The sequence below is a fragment of the Coregonus clupeaformis genome, chromosome 20, assembly GCF_020615455.1.
Source record: "Coregonus clupeaformis isolate EN_2021a chromosome 20, ASM2061545v1, whole genome shotgun sequence".
Lineage (NCBI taxonomy): Eukaryota > Metazoa > Chordata > Actinopteri > Salmoniformes > Salmonidae > Coregonus > Coregonus clupeaformis.
In genome coordinates this window covers 57,232,260-57,250,544 of record NC_059211.1, presented here as the reverse complement: position 1 = coordinate 57,250,544, position 18,285 = coordinate 57,232,260, and the positions used below count along the sequence as shown (strand labels likewise).

At 45.5% G+C, this 18,285-nt stretch overlaps 1 protein-coding gene across 1 annotated transcript in view; it reads right to left on the bottom strand.

Annotated features, from left to right (window-relative positions):
• LOC121534184 (gamma-aminobutyric acid receptor subunit gamma-3) overlaps positions 1 to 18,285 on the bottom strand; it is a 161,011-nt gene that overhangs the window by 62,931 nt on the left and 79,795 nt on the right. Inside the window, exon 4 of the mRNA XM_045205591.1 lies at positions 15,119 to 15,271. Within this exon, the coding sequence (XP_045061526.1) occupies positions 15,119 to 15,271 (153 nt within the window). The remainder of the gene's footprint in view (positions 1 to 15,118; positions 15,272 to 18,285) is intronic.

Sequence of the window (18,285 nt, the reverse complement as noted above, 5' to 3'; positions counted from 1 at the left end):
TATGCTCCACTACCGTGGTCTTCCCAGGTAGTCTACTCTATAAAGTATGCTCCACTACCGTGGTCTTCCCAGCTAGTCTACTCTATAAAGTATGCTCCACTACCGTGGTCTTCCCAGCTAGTCTACTCTATAAAGTATGCTCCACTACCGTAGTCTTCCCAGCTAGTCTACTCTATAAAGTATGCTCCACTACCGTGGTCTTCCCAGCTAGTCTACTCTATAAAGTATGCTCCACTACCGTGGTCTTCCCAGCTAGTCTACTCTATAAAGTATGCTCCACTACCGTGGTCTTCCCAGCTAGTCTACTCTATAAAGTATGCTCCACTACCGTGGTCTTCCCAGCTAGTCTACTCTATAAAGTATGCTCCACTACCGTGGTCTTCCCAGCTAGTCTACTCTATAAAGTATGCTCCACTACCGTGGTCTTCCCAGCTAGTCTACTCTATAAAGTATGCTCCACTACCGTAGTCTTCCCAGCTAGTCTACTCTATAAAGTATGCTCCACTACCGTAGTCTTCCCAGCTAGTCTACTCTATAAAGTATGCTCCACTACCGTGGTCTTCCCAGCTAGTCTACTCTATAAAGTATGCTCCACTACCGTAGTCTTCCCAGCTAGTCTACTCTATAAAGTATGCTCCACTACCGTAGTCTTCCCAGCTAGTCTACTCTATAAAGTATGCTCCACTACCGTGGTCTTCCCAGCTAGTCTACTCTATAAAGTATGCTCCACTACCGTGGTCTTCCCAGCTAGTCTACTCTATAAAGTATGCTCCACTACCGTGGTCTTCCCAGCTAGTCTACTCTATAAAGTATGCTCCACTACCGTGGTCTTCCCAGCTAGTCTACTCTATAAAGTATGCTCCACTACCGTGGTCTTCCCAGCTAGTCTACTCTATAAAGTATGCTCCACTACCGTAGTCTTCCCAGCTAGTCTACTCTATAAAGTATGCTCCACTACCGTGGTCTTCCCAGCTAGTCTACTCTATAAAGTATGCTCCACTACCGTAGTCTTCCCAGCTAGTCTACTCTATAAAGTATGCTCCACTACCGTGGTCTTCCTAGGTAGTCTACTCTATAAAGTATGCTCCACTACCGTGGTCTTCCCAGCTAGTCTACTCTATAAAGTATGCTCCACTACCGTGGTCTTCCCAGCTAGTCTACTCTATAAAGTATGCTCCACTACCGTGGTCTTCCCAGCTAGTCTACTCTATAAAGTATGCTCCACTACCGTGGTCTTCCCAGCTAGTCTACTCTATAAAGTATGCTCCACTACCGTGGTCTTCCCAGCTAGTCTACTCTATAAAGTATGCTCCACTACCGTGGTCTTCCCAGCTAGTCTACTCTATAAAGTATGCTCCACTACCGTGGTCTTCCCAGCTAGTCTACTCTATAAAGTATGCTCCACTACCGTGGTCTTCCCAGCTAGTCTACTCTATAAAGTATGCTCCACTACCGTGGTCTTCCCAGCTAGTCTACTCTATAAAGTATGCTCCACTACCGTGGTCTTCCCAGCTAGTCTACTCTATAAAGTATGCTCCACTACCGTAGTCTTCCCAGCTAGTCTACTCTATAAAGTATGCTCCACTACCGTAGTCTTCCCAGCTAGTCTACTCTATAAAGTATGCTCCACTACCGTGGTCTTCCCAGCTAGTCTACTCTATAAAGTATGCTCCACTACCGTGGTCTTCCCAGCTAGTCTACTCTATAAAGTATGCTCCACTACCGTGGTCTTCCCAGCTAGTCTACTCTATAAAGTATGCTCCACTACCGTAGTCTTCCCAGCTAGTCTACTCTATAAAGTATGCTCCACTACCGTGGTCTTCCCAGCTAGTCTACTCTATAAAGTATGCTCCACTACCGTAGTCTTCCCAGCTAGTCTACTCTATAAAGTATGCTCCACTACCGTGGTCTTCCCAGCTAGTCTACTCTATAAAGTATGCTCCACTACCGTGGTCTTCCTAGGTAGTCTACTCTATAAAGTATGCTCCACTACCGTGGTCTTCCCAGCTAGTCTACTCTATAAAGTATGCTCCACTACCATGGTCTTCCTAGCTAGTCTACTCTATAAAGTATGCTCCACTACCGTGGTCTTCCCAGCTAGTCTACTCTATAAAGTATGCTCCACTACCGTGGTCTTCCCAGCTAGTCTACTCTATAAAGTATGCTCCACTACCGTGGTCTTCCCAGCTAGTCTACTCTATAAAGTATGCTCCACTACCGTGGTCTTCCCAGCTAGTCTACTCTATAAAGTATGCTCCACTACCGTGGTCTTCCCAGCTAGTCTACTCTATAAAGTATGCTCCACTACCGTGGTCTTCCCAGCTAGTCTACTCTATAAAGTATGCTCCACTACCGTGGTCTTCCCAGCTAGTCTACTCTATAAAGTATGCTCCACTACCGTGGTCTTCCCAGCTAGTCTACTCTATAAAGTATGCTCCACTACCGTGGTCTTCCCAGCTAGTCTACTCTATAAAGTATGCTCCACTACCGTGGTCTTCCCAGCTAGTCTACTCTATAAAGTATGCTCCACTACCGTGGTCTTCCCAGCTAGTCTACTCTATAAAGTATGCTCCACTACCGTGGTCTTCCCAGCTAGACTACTCTATAAAGTATGCTCCACTACCGTGGTCTTCCCAGCTAGTCTACTCTATAAAGTATGCTCCACTACCGTGGTCTTCCCAGCTAGTCTACTCTATAAAGTATGCTCCACTACCGTGGTCTTCCCAGCTAGTCTACTCTATAAAGTATGCTCCACTACCGTGGTCTTCCCAGCTAGTCTACTCTATAAAGTATGCTCCACTACCGTGGTCTTCCCAGCTAGTCTACTCTATAAAGTATGCTCCACTACCGTGGTCTTCCCAGCTAGTCTACTCTATAAAGTATGCTCCACTACCGTGGTCTTCCCAGCTAGTCTACTCTATAAAGTATGCTCCACTACCGTGGTCTTCCCAGCTAGTCTACTCTATAAAGTATGCTCCACTACCGTGGTCTTCCCAGCTAGTCTACTCTATAAAGTATGCTCCACTACCGTGGTCTTCCCAGCTAGTCTACTCTATAAAGTATGCTCCACTACCGTGGTCTTCCCAGCTAGTCTACTCTATAAAGTATGCTCCACTACCGTGGTCTTCCCAGCTAGTCTACTCTATAAAGTATGCTCCACTACCGTAGTCTTCCCAGCTAGTCTACTCTATAAAGTATGCTCCACTACCGTGGTCTTCCCAGCTAGTCTACTCTATAAAGTATGCTCCACTACCGTGGTCTTCCCAGCTAGTCTACTCTATAAAGTATGCTCCACTACCGTGGTCTTCCCAGCTAGTCTACTCTATAAAGTATGCTCCACTACCGTAGTCTTCCCAGCTAGTCTACTCTATAAAGTATGCTCCACTACCGTAGTCTTCCCAGCTAGTCTACTCTATAAAGTATGCTCCACTACCGTAGTCTTCCCAGCTAGTCTACTCTATAAAGTATGCTCCACTACCGTGGTCTTCCCAGCTAGTCTACTCTATAAAGTATGCTCCACTACCGTGGTCTTCCCAGCTAGTCTACTCTATAAAGTATGCTCCACTACCGTGGTCTTCCCAGCTAGTCTACTCTATAAAGTATGCTCCACTACCGTGGTCTTCCCAGCTAGTCTACTCTATAAAGTATGCTCCACTACCATGGTCTTCCCAGCTAGTCTACTCTATAAAGTATGCTCCACTACCGTGGTCTTCCCAGCTAGTCTACTCTATAAAGTATGCTCCACTACCGTGGTCTTCCCAGCTAGTCTACTCTATAAAGTATGCTCCACTACCGTAGTCTTCCCAGCTAGTCTACTCTATAAAGTATGCTCCACTACCGTGGTCTTCCCAGCTAGTCTACTCTATAAAGTATGCTCCACTACCGTGGTCTTCCCTAGCTAGTCTACTCTATAAAGTATGCTCCACTACCGTAGTCTTCCCAGCTAGTCTACTCTATAAAGTATGCTCCACTACCGTGGTCTTCCCAGCTAGTCTACTCTATAAAGTATGCTCCACTACCGTAGTCTTCCCAGCTAGTCTACTCTATAAAGTATGCTCCACTACCGTAGTCTTCCCAGCTAGTCTACTCTATAAAGTATGCTCCACTACCGTGGTCTTCCCAGCTAGTCTACTCTATAAAGTATGCTCCACTACCGTGGTCTTCCCAGCTAGTCTACTCTATAAAGTATGCTCCACTACCGTAGTCTTCCTAGGTAGTCTACTCTATAAAGTATGCTCCACTACCGTAGTCTTCCTAGGTAGTCTACTCTATAAAGTATGCTCCACTACCGTGGTCTTCCCAGCTAGTCTACTCTATAAAGTATGCTCCACTACCGTGGTCTTCCCAGCTAGTCTACTCTATAAAGTATGCTCCACTACCGTAGTCTTCCCAGGTAGTCTACTCTATAAAGTATGCTCCACTACCGTAGTCTTCCCAGCTAGTCTACTCTATAAAGTATGCTCCACTACCGTGGTCTTCCCAGCTAGTCTACTCTATAAAGTATGCTCCACTACCGTAGTCTTCCCAGCTAGTCTACTCTATAAAGTATGCTCCACTACCGTGGTCTTCCCAGCTAGTCTACTCTATAAAGTATGCTCCACTACCGTGGTCTTCCCAGCTAGTCTACTCTATAAAGTATGCTCCACTACCATGGTCTTCCCAGCTAGTCTACTCTATAAAGTATGCTCCACTACCGTGGTCTTCCCAGTTAGTCTACTCTATAAAGTATGCTCCACTACCGTGGTCTTCCCAGCTAGTCTACTCTATAAAGTATGCTCCACTACCGTGGTCTTCCCAGCTAGTCTACTCTATAAAGTATGCTCCACTACCGTGGTCTTCCCAGCTAGTCTACTCTATAAAGTATGATCCACTACCGTGGTCTTCCCAGCTAGTCTACTCTATAAAGTATGCTCCACTACCGTAGTCTTCCCAGCTAGTCTACTCTATAAAGTATGCTCCACTACCGTGGTCTTCCCAGCTAGTCTACTCTATAAAGTATGCTCCACTACCGTAGTCTTCCCAGCTAGTCTACTCTATAAAGTATGCTCCACTACCGTAGTCTTCCCAGCTAGTCTACTCTATAAAGTATGCTCCACTACCGTGGTCTTCCCAGCTAGTCTACTCTATAAAGTATGCTCCACTACCGTAGTCTTCCTAGGTAGTCTACTCTATAAAGTATGCTCCACTACCGTAGTCTTCCTAGCTAGTCTACTCTATAAAGTATGCTCCACTACCGTGGTCTTCCCAGCTAGTCTACTCTATAAAGTATGCTCCACTACCGTGGTCTTCCCAGCTAGTCTACTCTATAAAGTATGCTCCACTACCGTAGTCTTCCTAGCTAGTCTACTCTATAAAGTATGCTCCACTACCGTAGTCTTCCCAGCTAGTCTACTCTATAAAGTATGCTCCACTACCGTGGTCTTCCCAGCTAGTCTACTCTATAAAGTATGCTCCACTACCGTAGTCTTCCTAGCTAGTCTACTCTATAAAGTATGCTCCACTACCGTAGTCTTCCTAGCTAGTCTACTCTATAAAGTATGCTCCACTACCGTAGTCTTCCCAGGTAGTCTACTCTATAAAGTATGCTCCACTACCGTAGTCTTCCCAGCTAGTCTACTCTATAAAGTATGCTCCACTACCGTAGTCTTCCCAGCTAGTCTACTCTATAAAGTATGCTCCACTACCGTGGTCTTCCCAGCTAGTCTACTCTATAAAGTATGCTCCACTACCGTGGTCTTCCCAGCTAGTCTACTCTATAAAGTATGCTCCACTACCGTGGTCTTCCCAGCTAGTCTACTCTATAAAGTATGCTCCACTACCGTGGTCTTCCCAGCTAGTCTACTCTATAAAGTATGCTCCACTACCGTGGTCTTCCCAGCTAGTCTACTCTATAAAGTATGCTCCACTACCGTGGTCTTCCCAGCTAGTCTACTCTATAAAGTATGCTCCACTACCGTAGTCTTCCCAGCTAGTCTACTCTATAAAGTATGCTCCACTACCGTGGTCTTCCCAGCTAGTCTACTCTATAAAGTATGCTCCACTACCGTGGTCTTCCCAGCTAGTCTACTCTATAAAGTATGCTCCACTACCGTGGTCTTCCTAGGTAGTCTACTCTATAAAGTATGCTCCACTACCGTGGTCTTCCCAGCTAGTCTACTCTATAAAGTATGCTCCACTACCGTGGTCTTCCCAGCTAGTCTACTCTATAAAGTATGCTCCACTACCGTGGTCTTCCCAGCTAGTCTACTCTATAAAGTATGCTCCACTACCGTAGTCTTCCCAGCTAGTCTACTCTATAAAGTATGCTCCACTACCGTAGTCTTCCCAGCTAGTCTACTCTATAAAGTATGCTCCACTACCGTGGTCTTCCCAGCTAGTCTACTCTATAAAGTATGCTCCACTACCGTGGTCTTCCCAGCTAGTCTACTCTATAAAGTATGCTCCACTACCGTGGTCTTCCCAGCTAGTCTACTCTATAAAGTATGCTCCACTACCGTGAGTCTTCCCAGCTAGTCTACTCTATAAAGTATGCTCCACTACCGTGGTCTTCCCAGCTAGTCTACTCTATAAAGTATGCTCCACTACCGTAGTCTTCCCAGCTAGTCTACTCTATAAAGTATGCTCCACTACCGTGGTCTTCCCAGCTAGTCTACTCTATAAAGTATGCTCCACTACCGTGGTCTTCCCAGCTAGTCTACTCTATAAAGTATGCTCCACTACCGATGGTCTTCCCAGCTGGTCTACTCTATAAAGTATGCTCCACTACCGTGGTCTTCCCAGCTAGTCTACTCTATAAAGTATGCTCCACTACCGTAGTCTTCCCAGCTAGTCTACTCTATAAAGTATGCTCCACTACCGTAGTCTTCCCAGCTAGTCTACTCTATAAAGTATGCTCCACTACCGTGGTCTTCCCAGCTAGTCTACTCTATAAAGTATGCTCCACTACCGTGGTCTTCCCAGCTAGTCTACTCTATAAAGTATGCTCCACTACCGTGGTCTTCCCAGCTAGTCTACTCTATAAAGTATGCTCCACTACCGTGGTCTTCCCAGCTAGTCTACTCTATAAAGTATGCTCCACTACCGTGGTCTTCCCAGCTAGTCTACTCTATAAAGTATGCTCCACTACCGTGGTCTTCCCAGCTAGTCTACTCTATAAAGTATGCTCCACTACCGTGGTCTTCCCAGCTAGTCTACTCTATAAAGTATGCTCCACTACCGTGGTCTTCCCAGCTAGTCTACTCTATAAAGTATGCTCCACTACCGTGGTCTTCCCCAGCTAGTCTACTCTATAAAGTATGCTCCACTACCGTGGTCTTCCCAGCTAGTCTACTCTATAAAGTATGCTCCACTACCGTGGTCTTCCCAGCTAGTCTACTCTATAAAGTATGCTCCACTACCGTAGTCTTCCCAGCTAGTCTACTCTATAAAGTATGCTCCACTACCGTGGTCTTCCCAGCTAGTCTACTCTATAAAGTATGCTCCACTACCGTGGTCTTCCCAGCTAGTCTACTCTATAAAGTATGCTCCACTACCGTGGTCTTCCCAGCTAGTCTACTCTATAAAGTATGCTCCACTACCGTGGTCTTCCCAGCTAGTCTACTCTATAAAGTATGCTCCACTACCGTGGTCTTCCCAGCTAGTCTACTCTATAAAGTATGCTCCACTACCGTGGTCTTCCCAGCTAGTCTACTCTATAAAGTATGCTCCACTACCGTGGTCTTCCCAGCTAGTCTACTCTATAAAGTATGCTCCACTACCGTGGTCTTCCCAGCTAGTCTACTCTATAAAGTATGCTCCACTACCGTGGTCTTCCCAGCTAGTCTACTCTATAAAGTATGCTCCACTACCGTGGTCTTCCCAGCTAGTCTACTCTATAAAGTATGCTCCACTACCGTGGTCTTCCCAGCTAGTCTACTCTATAAAGTATGCTCCACTACCGTAGTCTTCCCAGCTAGTCTACTCTATAAAGTATGCTCCACTACCGTGGTCTTCCCAGCTAGTCTACTCTATAAAGTATGCTCCACTACCGTGGTCTTCCCAGCTAGTCTACTCTATAAAGTATGCTCCACTACCGTGGTCTTCCCAGCTAGTCTACTCTATAAAGTATGCTCCACTACCGTGGTCTTCCCAGCTAGTCTACTCTATAAAGTATGCTCCACTACCGTAGTCTTCCCAGCTAGTCTACTCTATAAAGTATGCTCCACTACCGTGGTCTTCCCAGCTAGTCTACTCTATAAAGTATGCTCCACTACCGTGGTCTTCCCAGCTAGTCTACTCTATAAAGTATGCTCCACTACCGTGGTCTTCCCAGCTAGTCTACTCTATAAAGTATGCTCCACTACCGTGGTCTTCCCAGCTAGTCTACTCTATAAAGTATGCTCCACTACCGTGGTCTTCCTAGGTAGTCTACTCTATAAAGTATGCTCCACTACCGTAGTCTTCCTCAGCTAGTCTACTCTATAAAGTATGCTCCACTACCGTGGTCTTCCCAGCTAGTCTACTCTATAAAGTATGCTCCACTACCGTAGTATTCCCAGCTAGTCTACTCTATAAAGTATGCTCCACTACCGTAGTCTTCCCAGCTAGTCTACTCTATAAAGTATGCTCCACTACCGTGGTCTTCCCAGCTAGTCTACTCTATAAAGTATGCTCCACTACCGTAGTCTTCCTAGGTAGTCTACTCTATAAAGTATGCTCCACTACCGTAGTCTTCCTAGGTAGTCTACTCTATAAAGTATGCTACACTACCATGGTCTTCCCAGCTAGTCTACTCTATAAAGTATGCTCCACTACCGTGGTCTTCCCAGCTAGTCTACTCTATAAAGTATGCTCCACTACCGTAGTCTTCCTAGGTAGTCTACTCTATAAAGTATGCTCCACTACCGTAGTCTTCCTAGGTAGTCTACTCTATAAAGTATGCTCCACTACCGTGGTCTTCCCAGCTAGTCTACTCTATAAAGTATGCTCCACTACCGTGGTCTTTCCAGCTAGTCTACTCTATAAAGTATGCTCCACTACCGTAGTCTTCCTAGGTAGTCTACTCTATAAAGTATGCTCCACTACCGTAGTCTTCCTAGGTAGTCTACTCTATAAAGTATGCTCCACTACCGTAGTCTTCCTAGGTAGTCTACTCTATAAAGTATGCTCCACTACCGTAGTCTTCCCAGCTAGTCTACTCTATAAAGTATGCTCCACTACCGTAGTCTTCCCAGCTAGTCTACTCTATAAAGTATGCTCCACTACCGTGGTCTTCCCAGCTAGTCTACTCTATAAAGTATGCTCCACTACCATAGTCTTCCCAGCTAGTCTACTCTATAAAGTATGCTCCACTACCGTGGTCTTCCCATTTAGTCTACTCTATAAAGTATGCTCCACTACCGTGGTCTTCCCAAATAGTCTACTCTATAAAGTATGCTCCACTACCATGGTCTTCCCAGCTAGTCTACTCTATAAAGTATGCTCCACTACCGTGGTCTTCCCAGCTAGTCTACTCTATAAAGTATGATCCACTACCGTGGTCTTCCCAGCTAGTCTACTCTATAAAGTATGCTCCACTACCATGGTCTTCCCAGCTAGTCTACTCTATAAAGTATGCTCCACTACCGTGGTCTTCCCAGCTAGTCTACTCTATAAAGTATGCTCCACTACCGTAGTCTTCCCAGCTAGTCTACTCTATAAAGTATGCTCCACTACCGTAGTCTTCCCAGCTAGTCTACTCTATAAAGTATGCTCCACTACCGTGGTCTTCCCAGCTAGACTACTCTATAAAGTATGCTCCACTACCGTAGTCTTCCTAGGTAGTCTACTCTATAAAGTATGCTCCACTACCGTAGTCTTCCTAGGTAGTCTACTCTATAAAGTATGCTCCACTACCGTGGTCTTCCCAGCTAGTCTACTCTATAAAGTATGCTCCACTACCGTGGTCTTCCCAGCTAGTCTACTCTATAAAGTATGCTCCACTACCGTAGTCTTCCTAGGTAGTCTACTCTATAAAGTATGCTCCACTACCGTAGTCTTCCTAGGTAGTCTACTCTATAAAGTATGCTCCACTACCGTGGTCTTCCCAGCTAGTCTACTCTATAAAGTATGCTCCACTACCGTAGTCTTCCTAGGTAGTCTACTCTATAAAGTATGCTCCACTACCGTAGTCTTCCTAGGTAGTCTACTCTATAAAGTATGCTCCACTACCGTAGTCTTCCTAGGTAGTCTACTCTATAAAGTATGCTCCACTACCGTAGTCTTCCCAGCTAGTCTACTCTATAAAGTATGCTCCACTACCGTAGTCTTCCCAGCTAGTCTACTCTATAAAGTATGCTCCACTACCGTGGTCTTCCCAGCTAGTCTACTCTATAAAGTATGCTCCACTACCGTGGTCTTCCCAGCTAGTCTACTCTATAAAGTATGCTCCACTACCATGGTCTTCCCAGCTAGTCTACTCTATAAAGTATGCTCCACTACCGTGGTCTTCCCAGCTAGTCTACTCTATAAAGTATGCTCCACTACCGTGGTCTTCCCAGCTAGTCTACTCTATAAAGTATGCTCCACTACCGTAGTCTTCCCAGCTAGTCTACTCTATAAAGTATGCTCCACTACCGTAGTCTTCCCAGCTAGTCTACTCTATAAAGTATGCTCCACTACCGTGGTCTTCCTAGTTAGTCTACTCTATAAAGTATGCTCCACTACCGTAGTCTTCCTAGCTAGTCTACTCTATAAAGTATGCTCCACTACCGTGGTCTTCCTAGGTAGTCTACTCTATAAAGTATGCTCCACTACCGTGGTCTTCCCAGCTAGTCTACTCTATAAAGTATGCTCCACTACCATGGTCTTCCCAGCTAGTCTACTCTATAAAGTATGCTCCACTACCGTGGTCTTCCCAGCTAGTCTACTCTATAAAGTATGCTCCACTACCGTGGTCTTCCCAGCTAGTCTACTCTATAAAGTATGCTCCACTACCGTAGTCTTCCCAGCTAGTCTACTCTATAAAGTATGCTCCACTACCGTAGTCTTCCCAGCTAGTCTACTCTATAAAGTATGCTCCACTACCGTGGTCTTCCCAGCTAGTCTACTCTATAAAGTATGCTCCACTACCGTGGTCTTCCCAGCTAGTCTACTCTATAAAGTATGCTCCACTACCGTGGTCTTCCCAGCTAGTCTACTCTATAAAGTATGATCCACTACCGTGGTCTTCCCAGCTAGTCTACTCTATAAAGTATGCTCCACTACCGTAGTCTTCCCAGCTAGTCTACTCTATAAAGTATGCTCCACTACCGTGGTCTTCCTAGTTAGTCTACTCTATAAAGTATGCTCCACTACCGTGGTCTTCCCAGCTAGTCTACTCTATAAAGTATGCTCCACTACCATGGTCTTCCCAGCTAGTCTACTCTATAAAGTATGCTCCACTACCGTGGTCTTCCCAGCTAGTCTACTCTATAAAGTATGCTCCACTACCGTGGTCTTCCCAGCTAGTCTACTCTATAAAGTATGCTCCACTACCGTAGTCTTCCCAGCTAGTCTACTCTATAAAGTATGCTCCACTACCGTAGTCTTCCCAGCTAGTCTACTCTATAAAGTATGCTCCACTACCGTGGTCTTCCCAGCTAGTCTACTCTATAAAGTATGCTCCACTACCGTGGTCTTCCCAGCTAGTCTACTCTATAAAGTATGCTCCACTACCGTGGTCTTCCCAGCTAGTCTACTCTATAAAGTATGATCCACTACCGTGGTCTTCCCAGCTAGTCTACTCTATAAAGTATGCTCCACTACCGTAGTCTTCCCAGCTAGTCTACTCTATAAAGTATGCTCCACTACCGTGGTCTTCCTAGTTAGTCTACTCTATAAAGTATGCTCCACTACTGTAGTCTTCCTAGCTAGTCTACTCTATAAAGTATGCTCCACTACCGTGGTCTTCCTAGGTAGTCTACTCTATAAAGTATGCTCCACTACCGTGGTCTTCCCAGCTAGTCTACTCTATAAAGTATGCTCCACTACCGTGGTCTTCCCAGCTAGTCTACTCTATAAAGTATGCTCCACTACCGTGGTCTTCCCAGCTAGTCTACTCTATAAAGTATGCTCCACTACCGTGGTCTTCCCAGCTAGTCTACTCTATAAAGTATGCTCCACTACCGTAGTCTTCCCAGCTAGTCTACTCTATAAAGTATGCTCCACTACCGTGGTCTTCCCAGCTAGTCTACTCTATAAAGTATGATCCACTACCGTGGTCTTCCCAGCTAGTCTACTCTATAAAGTATGCTCCACTACCGTGGTCTTCCCAGCTAGTCTACTCTATAAGTATGCTCCACTACCGTGGTCTTCCCAGCTAGTCTACTCTATAAAGTATGCTCCACTACCGTGGTCTTCCCAGCTAGTCTACTCTATAAAGTATGCTCCACTACCGTGGTCTTCCCAGCTAGTCTACTCTATAAAGTATGCTCCACTACCGTGGTCTTCCCAGCTAGTCTACTCTATAAAGTATGCTCCACTACCGTGGTCTTCCCAGCTAGACTACTCTATAAAGTATGCTCCACTACCGTGGTCTTCCCAGCTAGTCTACTCTATAAAGTATGCTCCACTACCGTGGTCTTCCCAGCTAGTCTACTCTATAAAGTATGCTCCACTACCGTGGTCTTCCCAGCTAGACTACTCTATAAAGTATGCTCCACTACCGTGGTCTTCCCAGCTAGCTACTCTATAAAGTATGCTCCACTACCGTGGTCTTCCCAGCTAGTCTACTCTATAAAGTATGCTCCACTACCGTGGTCTTCCCAGCTAGTCTACTCTATAAAGTATGCTCCACTACCGTGGTCTTCCCAGCTAGTCTACTCTATAAAGTATGCTCCACTACCGTGGTCTTCCCAGCTAGTCTACTCTATAAAGTATGCTCCACTACCGTGGTCTTCCCAGCTAGTCTACTCTATAAAGTATGCTCCACTACCGTGGTCTTCCCAGCTAGTCTACTCTATAAAGTATGCTCCACTACCGTGGTCTTCCCAGCTAGTCTACTCTATAAAGTATGCTCCACTACCGTGGTCTTCCCAGCTAGTCTACTCTATAAAGTATGCTCCACTACCGTGGTCTTCCCAGCTAGTCTACTCTATAAAGTATGCTCCACTACCGTGGTCTTCCCAGCTAGTCTACTCTATAAAGTATGATCCACTACCGTGGTCTTCCCAGCTAGTCTACTCTATAAAGTATGCTCCACTACCGTGGTCTTCCCAGCTAGTCTACTCTATAAAGTATGCTCCACTACCGTGGTCTTCCCAGCTAGTCTACTCTATAAAGTATGCTCCACTACCGTGGTCTTCCCAGCTAGTCTACTCTATAAAGTATGCTCCACTACCGTGGTCTTCCCAGCTAGTCTACTCTATAAAGTATGCTCCACTACCGTGGTCTTCCCAGCTAGTCTACTCTATAAAGTATGCTCCACTACCGTGGTCTTCCCAGCTAGTCTACTCTATAAAGTATGCTCCACTACCGTGGTCTTCCCAGCTAGTCTACTCTATAAAGTATGCTCCACTACCATGGTCTTCCCAGCTAGTCTACTCTATAAAGTATGCTCCACTACCGTGGTCTTCCTAGCTAGTCTACTCTATAAAGTATGCTCCACTACCGTGGTCTTCCCAGCTAGTCTACTCTATAAAGTATGCTCCACTACCGTGGTCTTCCCAGCTAGTCTACTCTATAAAGTATGCTCCACTACCGTGGTCTTCCCAGCTAGTCTACTCTATAAAGTATGCTCCACTACCGTAGTCTTCCCAGCTAGTCTACTCTATAAAGTATGCTCCACTACCGTGGTCTTCCCAGCTAGTCTACTCTATAAAGTATGCTCCACTACCGTGGTCTTCCCAGCTAGTCTACTCTATAAAGTATGCTCCACTACCGTGGGTCTTCCCAGCTAGTCTACTCTATAAAGTATGCTCCACTACCATGGTCTTCCCAGCTAGTCTACTCTATAAAGTATGCTCCACTACCGTGGTCTTCCCAGCTAGTCTACTCTATAAAGTATGCTCCACTACCGTGGTCTTCCCAGCTAGTCTACTCTATAAAGTATGCTCCACTACCGTAGTCTTCCCAGCTAGTCTACTCTATAAAGTATGCTCCACTACCGTGGTCTTCCCAGCTAGTCTACTCTATAAAGTATGCTCCACTACCATGGTCTTCCCAGCTAGTCTACTCTATAAAGTATGCTCCACTACCGTAGTCTTCTGTGCAATAAGAGTTTAAGATATGGGAAGTAGCCATAAACTAACCCAAATGTTAGAATGTTTGTGGCTCAAAACTTGATTGGTTATTATTGCATTCAATGTATAGCCAGTACTGCGCTGGTTTTGATGGGTAGGAGCTTTGTTGATTGAGTTTGCCCCACCAATATTTTCATGTAGGGTGGGTCAAAGTTCCTATTATTTGTAACAATCAAAGCATAAACAGCTTTCGATATACTCAGGTATTTCACTGACTTCCAAGCAGATTTGAATTGACTGAATCATGACAGGTTATAAAGCTGATGCCTGGATGTGTAATCCTGTCAGGAAAAAAATACAAAATACAAAAATTACTGAAATGCCAGTGAATTAAATCCTTAAGTATTTCACTGGTGTATATGTGTAACCGGTGTGAAATGGCTAGCTAGTTAGCGGTGCATGCTAGTAGCGTTTCAATCGGTGACATCACTCGCTCTGAGACCTTGAAGTAGTTGTTTCCCTTTGCTCTGCGAGGGCCGCGGCTTTTGTGGAGCGACGGGTAACGGTGCTTCGAGGGTGACTGTTGTCGCTGTGTGCAGAGGGTCCCTGGTTCAAGCCCAGGTTTGGGGCGAGGAAGGGGGACGGAAGCAACACTTTTACTCCTGTACTAGTTACTATCAAGATGTCATTTCCGTCCTTTGTTGAAAAGTGCTATATAGGGCAGCACTACTTCAGTTAGGCCTGCAGGTATCATAATGCATTGTAAGACCTAGTAGCTGGCCACCAGTCTGTTTGTGCCATCATGCCACTCCTCAAATGTTTGGCATGACAAGGAGTGGCAGGGAGTGGCAAGATGGCACAAACAGACTGGTACCCAGGCTAAGGACCTAGAAGTATAACCTAGTAAAAGTAGGTCAACTGCTCGGTGATGGTTAGCCTACCTAGTGCTGTTCTGGCTGGTGTGGCGTCTTTCTTGATCCAGAAGGAGACCCAGGAGAGCACCACAGTGAGGATACAAGGGATGTACGTCTGGATGGTGAAGTAGCCCATCCTTCTGCTCAGGTCAAAGAACACTGTCATCACTACGTAATCACCTGGGGAGAGGAGGACAACATGGACTGAATGGCTTGAACACCTGGGGAGAGGAGGACAACATGGACTGAATGGCTTGAACCCTATCACCTGGGGAGAGGAGGACAACATGGACTGAATGGCTTGAACCCTATCACCTGGGGAGAGGAGGACAACATGGACTGAATGGCTTGAACCCTATCACCTGGGGAGAGGAGGACAACATGGACTGAATGGCTTGAACCCTATCACCTGGGGAGAGGAGGACAACATGGACTGAATGGCTTGGACCCTATCACCTGGGGAGAGGAGGACAACATGGACTGAATGGCTTGAACCCTATCACCTGGGGAGAGGAGGACAACATGGACTGAATGGCTTGAACCCTATCACCTGGGGAGAGGAGGACAACATGGACTGAATGGCTTGAACCCTATCACCTGGGGAGAGGAGGACAACATGGACTGAATGGCTTGAACCCTATCACCTGGGGAGAGGAGGACAACATGGACTGAATGGCTTGAACCCTATCACCTGGGGAGAGGAGGACAACATGGACTGAATGGCTTGAACCCTATCACCTGGGGAGAGGAGGACAACATGGACTGAATGGCTTGGACCCTATCACCTGGGGAGAGGAGGACAACATGGACTGAATGGCTTGAACCCTATCACCTGTACAGTGAGTGATCCAACATGGACTGGAACAGAACACAGGAGTAGAACCAACATGGACTAGAACAGAACACAGGAGTAGAACCAACATGGACTGGAACAGAACACAGGAGTAGAACCAGCATGGACTAGAACAGAACACAGGAGTAGAACCAGCATGGACTAGAACAGAACACAGGAGTAGAACCAGCATGGACTAGAACAGAACACAGGAGTAGGACCATACGTCGGGACTACTGTCCGTGGTGACTCCTTGCTGTCCCCAGTCCGCCTGGCCTTGCTGCTATTCCAGTTTCAACTGTTCTGCCTGCGGTTATGGAACCCCTACCTGTCCCAGACCTGCTGTTTTCAACTCTTAATGATCGGCTATGAAAAGCCAACTGAGATTTATTCCTGATTATTATTTGACCATGCTTGTCACTTATGAACATTTTTGAACATCTTGGCATGGTTCTGTTATAATCTCCACCCGGCACAGCCAGAAGAGGACTGGCCACCCCTCATAGCCTGGTTCCTCTCTAGGTTTCTTCCTAGGCTTTCGCCTTTCTAGGGAGTTTTTCCTAGCCACCGTGCTTCTACACCTGCATTACTAGCTGTTTGGGGTTTTAGGCTGGGTTTCTGTACAGCACTTCGAGATATTAGCTGATGTAAGAAGGGCTATATAAAATAAAATTGATTGATTGATTGATAGAACCAGCATGGACTAGAACAGTCCAGAGGAGTAGAACCAACATGGACTAGAACCATGACAGTAGTAGAACCAGCATGGACTAGAACAGAACACAGGAGTAGAACCAGCATGGACTAGAACAGAACACAGGAGTAGAACCAGCATGGACTAGAACAGAACACAGGAGTAGAACCAGCATGGACTAGAACAGTCCAGAGGAGTAGAACCAACATGGACTAGAACCATGACAGTAGTAGAACCAGCATGGACTAGAACAGTCCAGAGGAGTAGAACCAACCAGTCTATTTAAAGGTCCAATGCAGTCGTTTTTATCTCAATGTCAAATCATTTCTGGGTAACAATAAGTACCTTACTGAAGAGAGTCTATATAAGTACCTTACTGAAGAGAGTCTATATAAGTACCTTACTGAAGAGAGTCTATATAAGTACCTTACTGAAGAGAGTCTATATAAGTACCTTACTGAAGAGAGTCTATATGAGTAACTTACTGAAGAGAGTCTATATGAGTACCTTACTGAAGAGAGTCTATATAAGTACCTTACTGAAGAGAGTCTATATAAGTACCTTACTGAAGAGAGTCTATATAAGTACCTTACTGAAGAGAGTCTATATGAGTACCTTACTGAAGAGAGTCTATATAAGTACCTTACTGAAGAGAGTCTATATAAGTACCTTACTGAAGAGAGTCTATATAAGTACCTTACTGAAGAGAGTCTATATGAGTACCTTACTGAAGAGAGTCTATATAAGTACCTTACTGAAGAGAGTCTATATAAGTACCTTACTGAAGAGAGTCTATATGAGTACCTTACTGAAGAGAGTCTATATACAGTGGGGAAAAAAAGTATTTAGTCAGCCAACAATTGTGCAAGTTCTCCCACTTAAAAAGATGAGAGAGGCCTGTAATTTTCATCATAGGTACACGTCAACTATGACAGACAAATTGAGGAGAAAAAAAATCCAGAAAATCGCATTGTAGGATTTTTAATGAATTTATTTGCAAATTATGGTGGAAAATAAGTATTTGGTCACCTACAAACAAGCAAGATTTCTGTCTCTCACAGGCCTGTAACTTCTTCTTTAAGAGGCTCCTCTGTCCTCCACTCGTTACCTGTATTATTGGCACCTGTTTGAACTTGTTATCAGTATAAAAGACACCTGTCCACAACCTCAAAGAGTCACACTCCAAACTCCACTATGGCCAAGACCAAAGAGCTGTCAAAGGACACCAGAAACAAAATGGTAGTCCTGCACCAGGCTGGGAAGACTGAATCTGCAATAGGTAAGCAGCTTGGTTTGAAGAAATCAACTGTGGGAGCAATTATTAGGAAATGGAAGACATACAAGACCACTGATAATCTCCCCTCGATCTGGGGCTCCACGCAAGATCTCACCCCCGGGGGTCAAAATGATCACAAGAACGGTGAGCAAAAATCCCAGAACCACACGGTGGGACCTAGTGTATGACCTGCAGAGAGCTGGGACCAAAGTAACAAAGCCTACCATCAGTAACACACTACGCCGCCAGGGACTCAAATCCTGCAGTGCCAGACGTGTTCCCCTGCTTAAGCACGTACATGTCCAGGCCCGTCTGATGTTTGCTAGAGTGCATTTGGATGATCCAGAAGTGGATTGGGAGAATGTCATATGGTCAGATGAACTTTTTGGTAA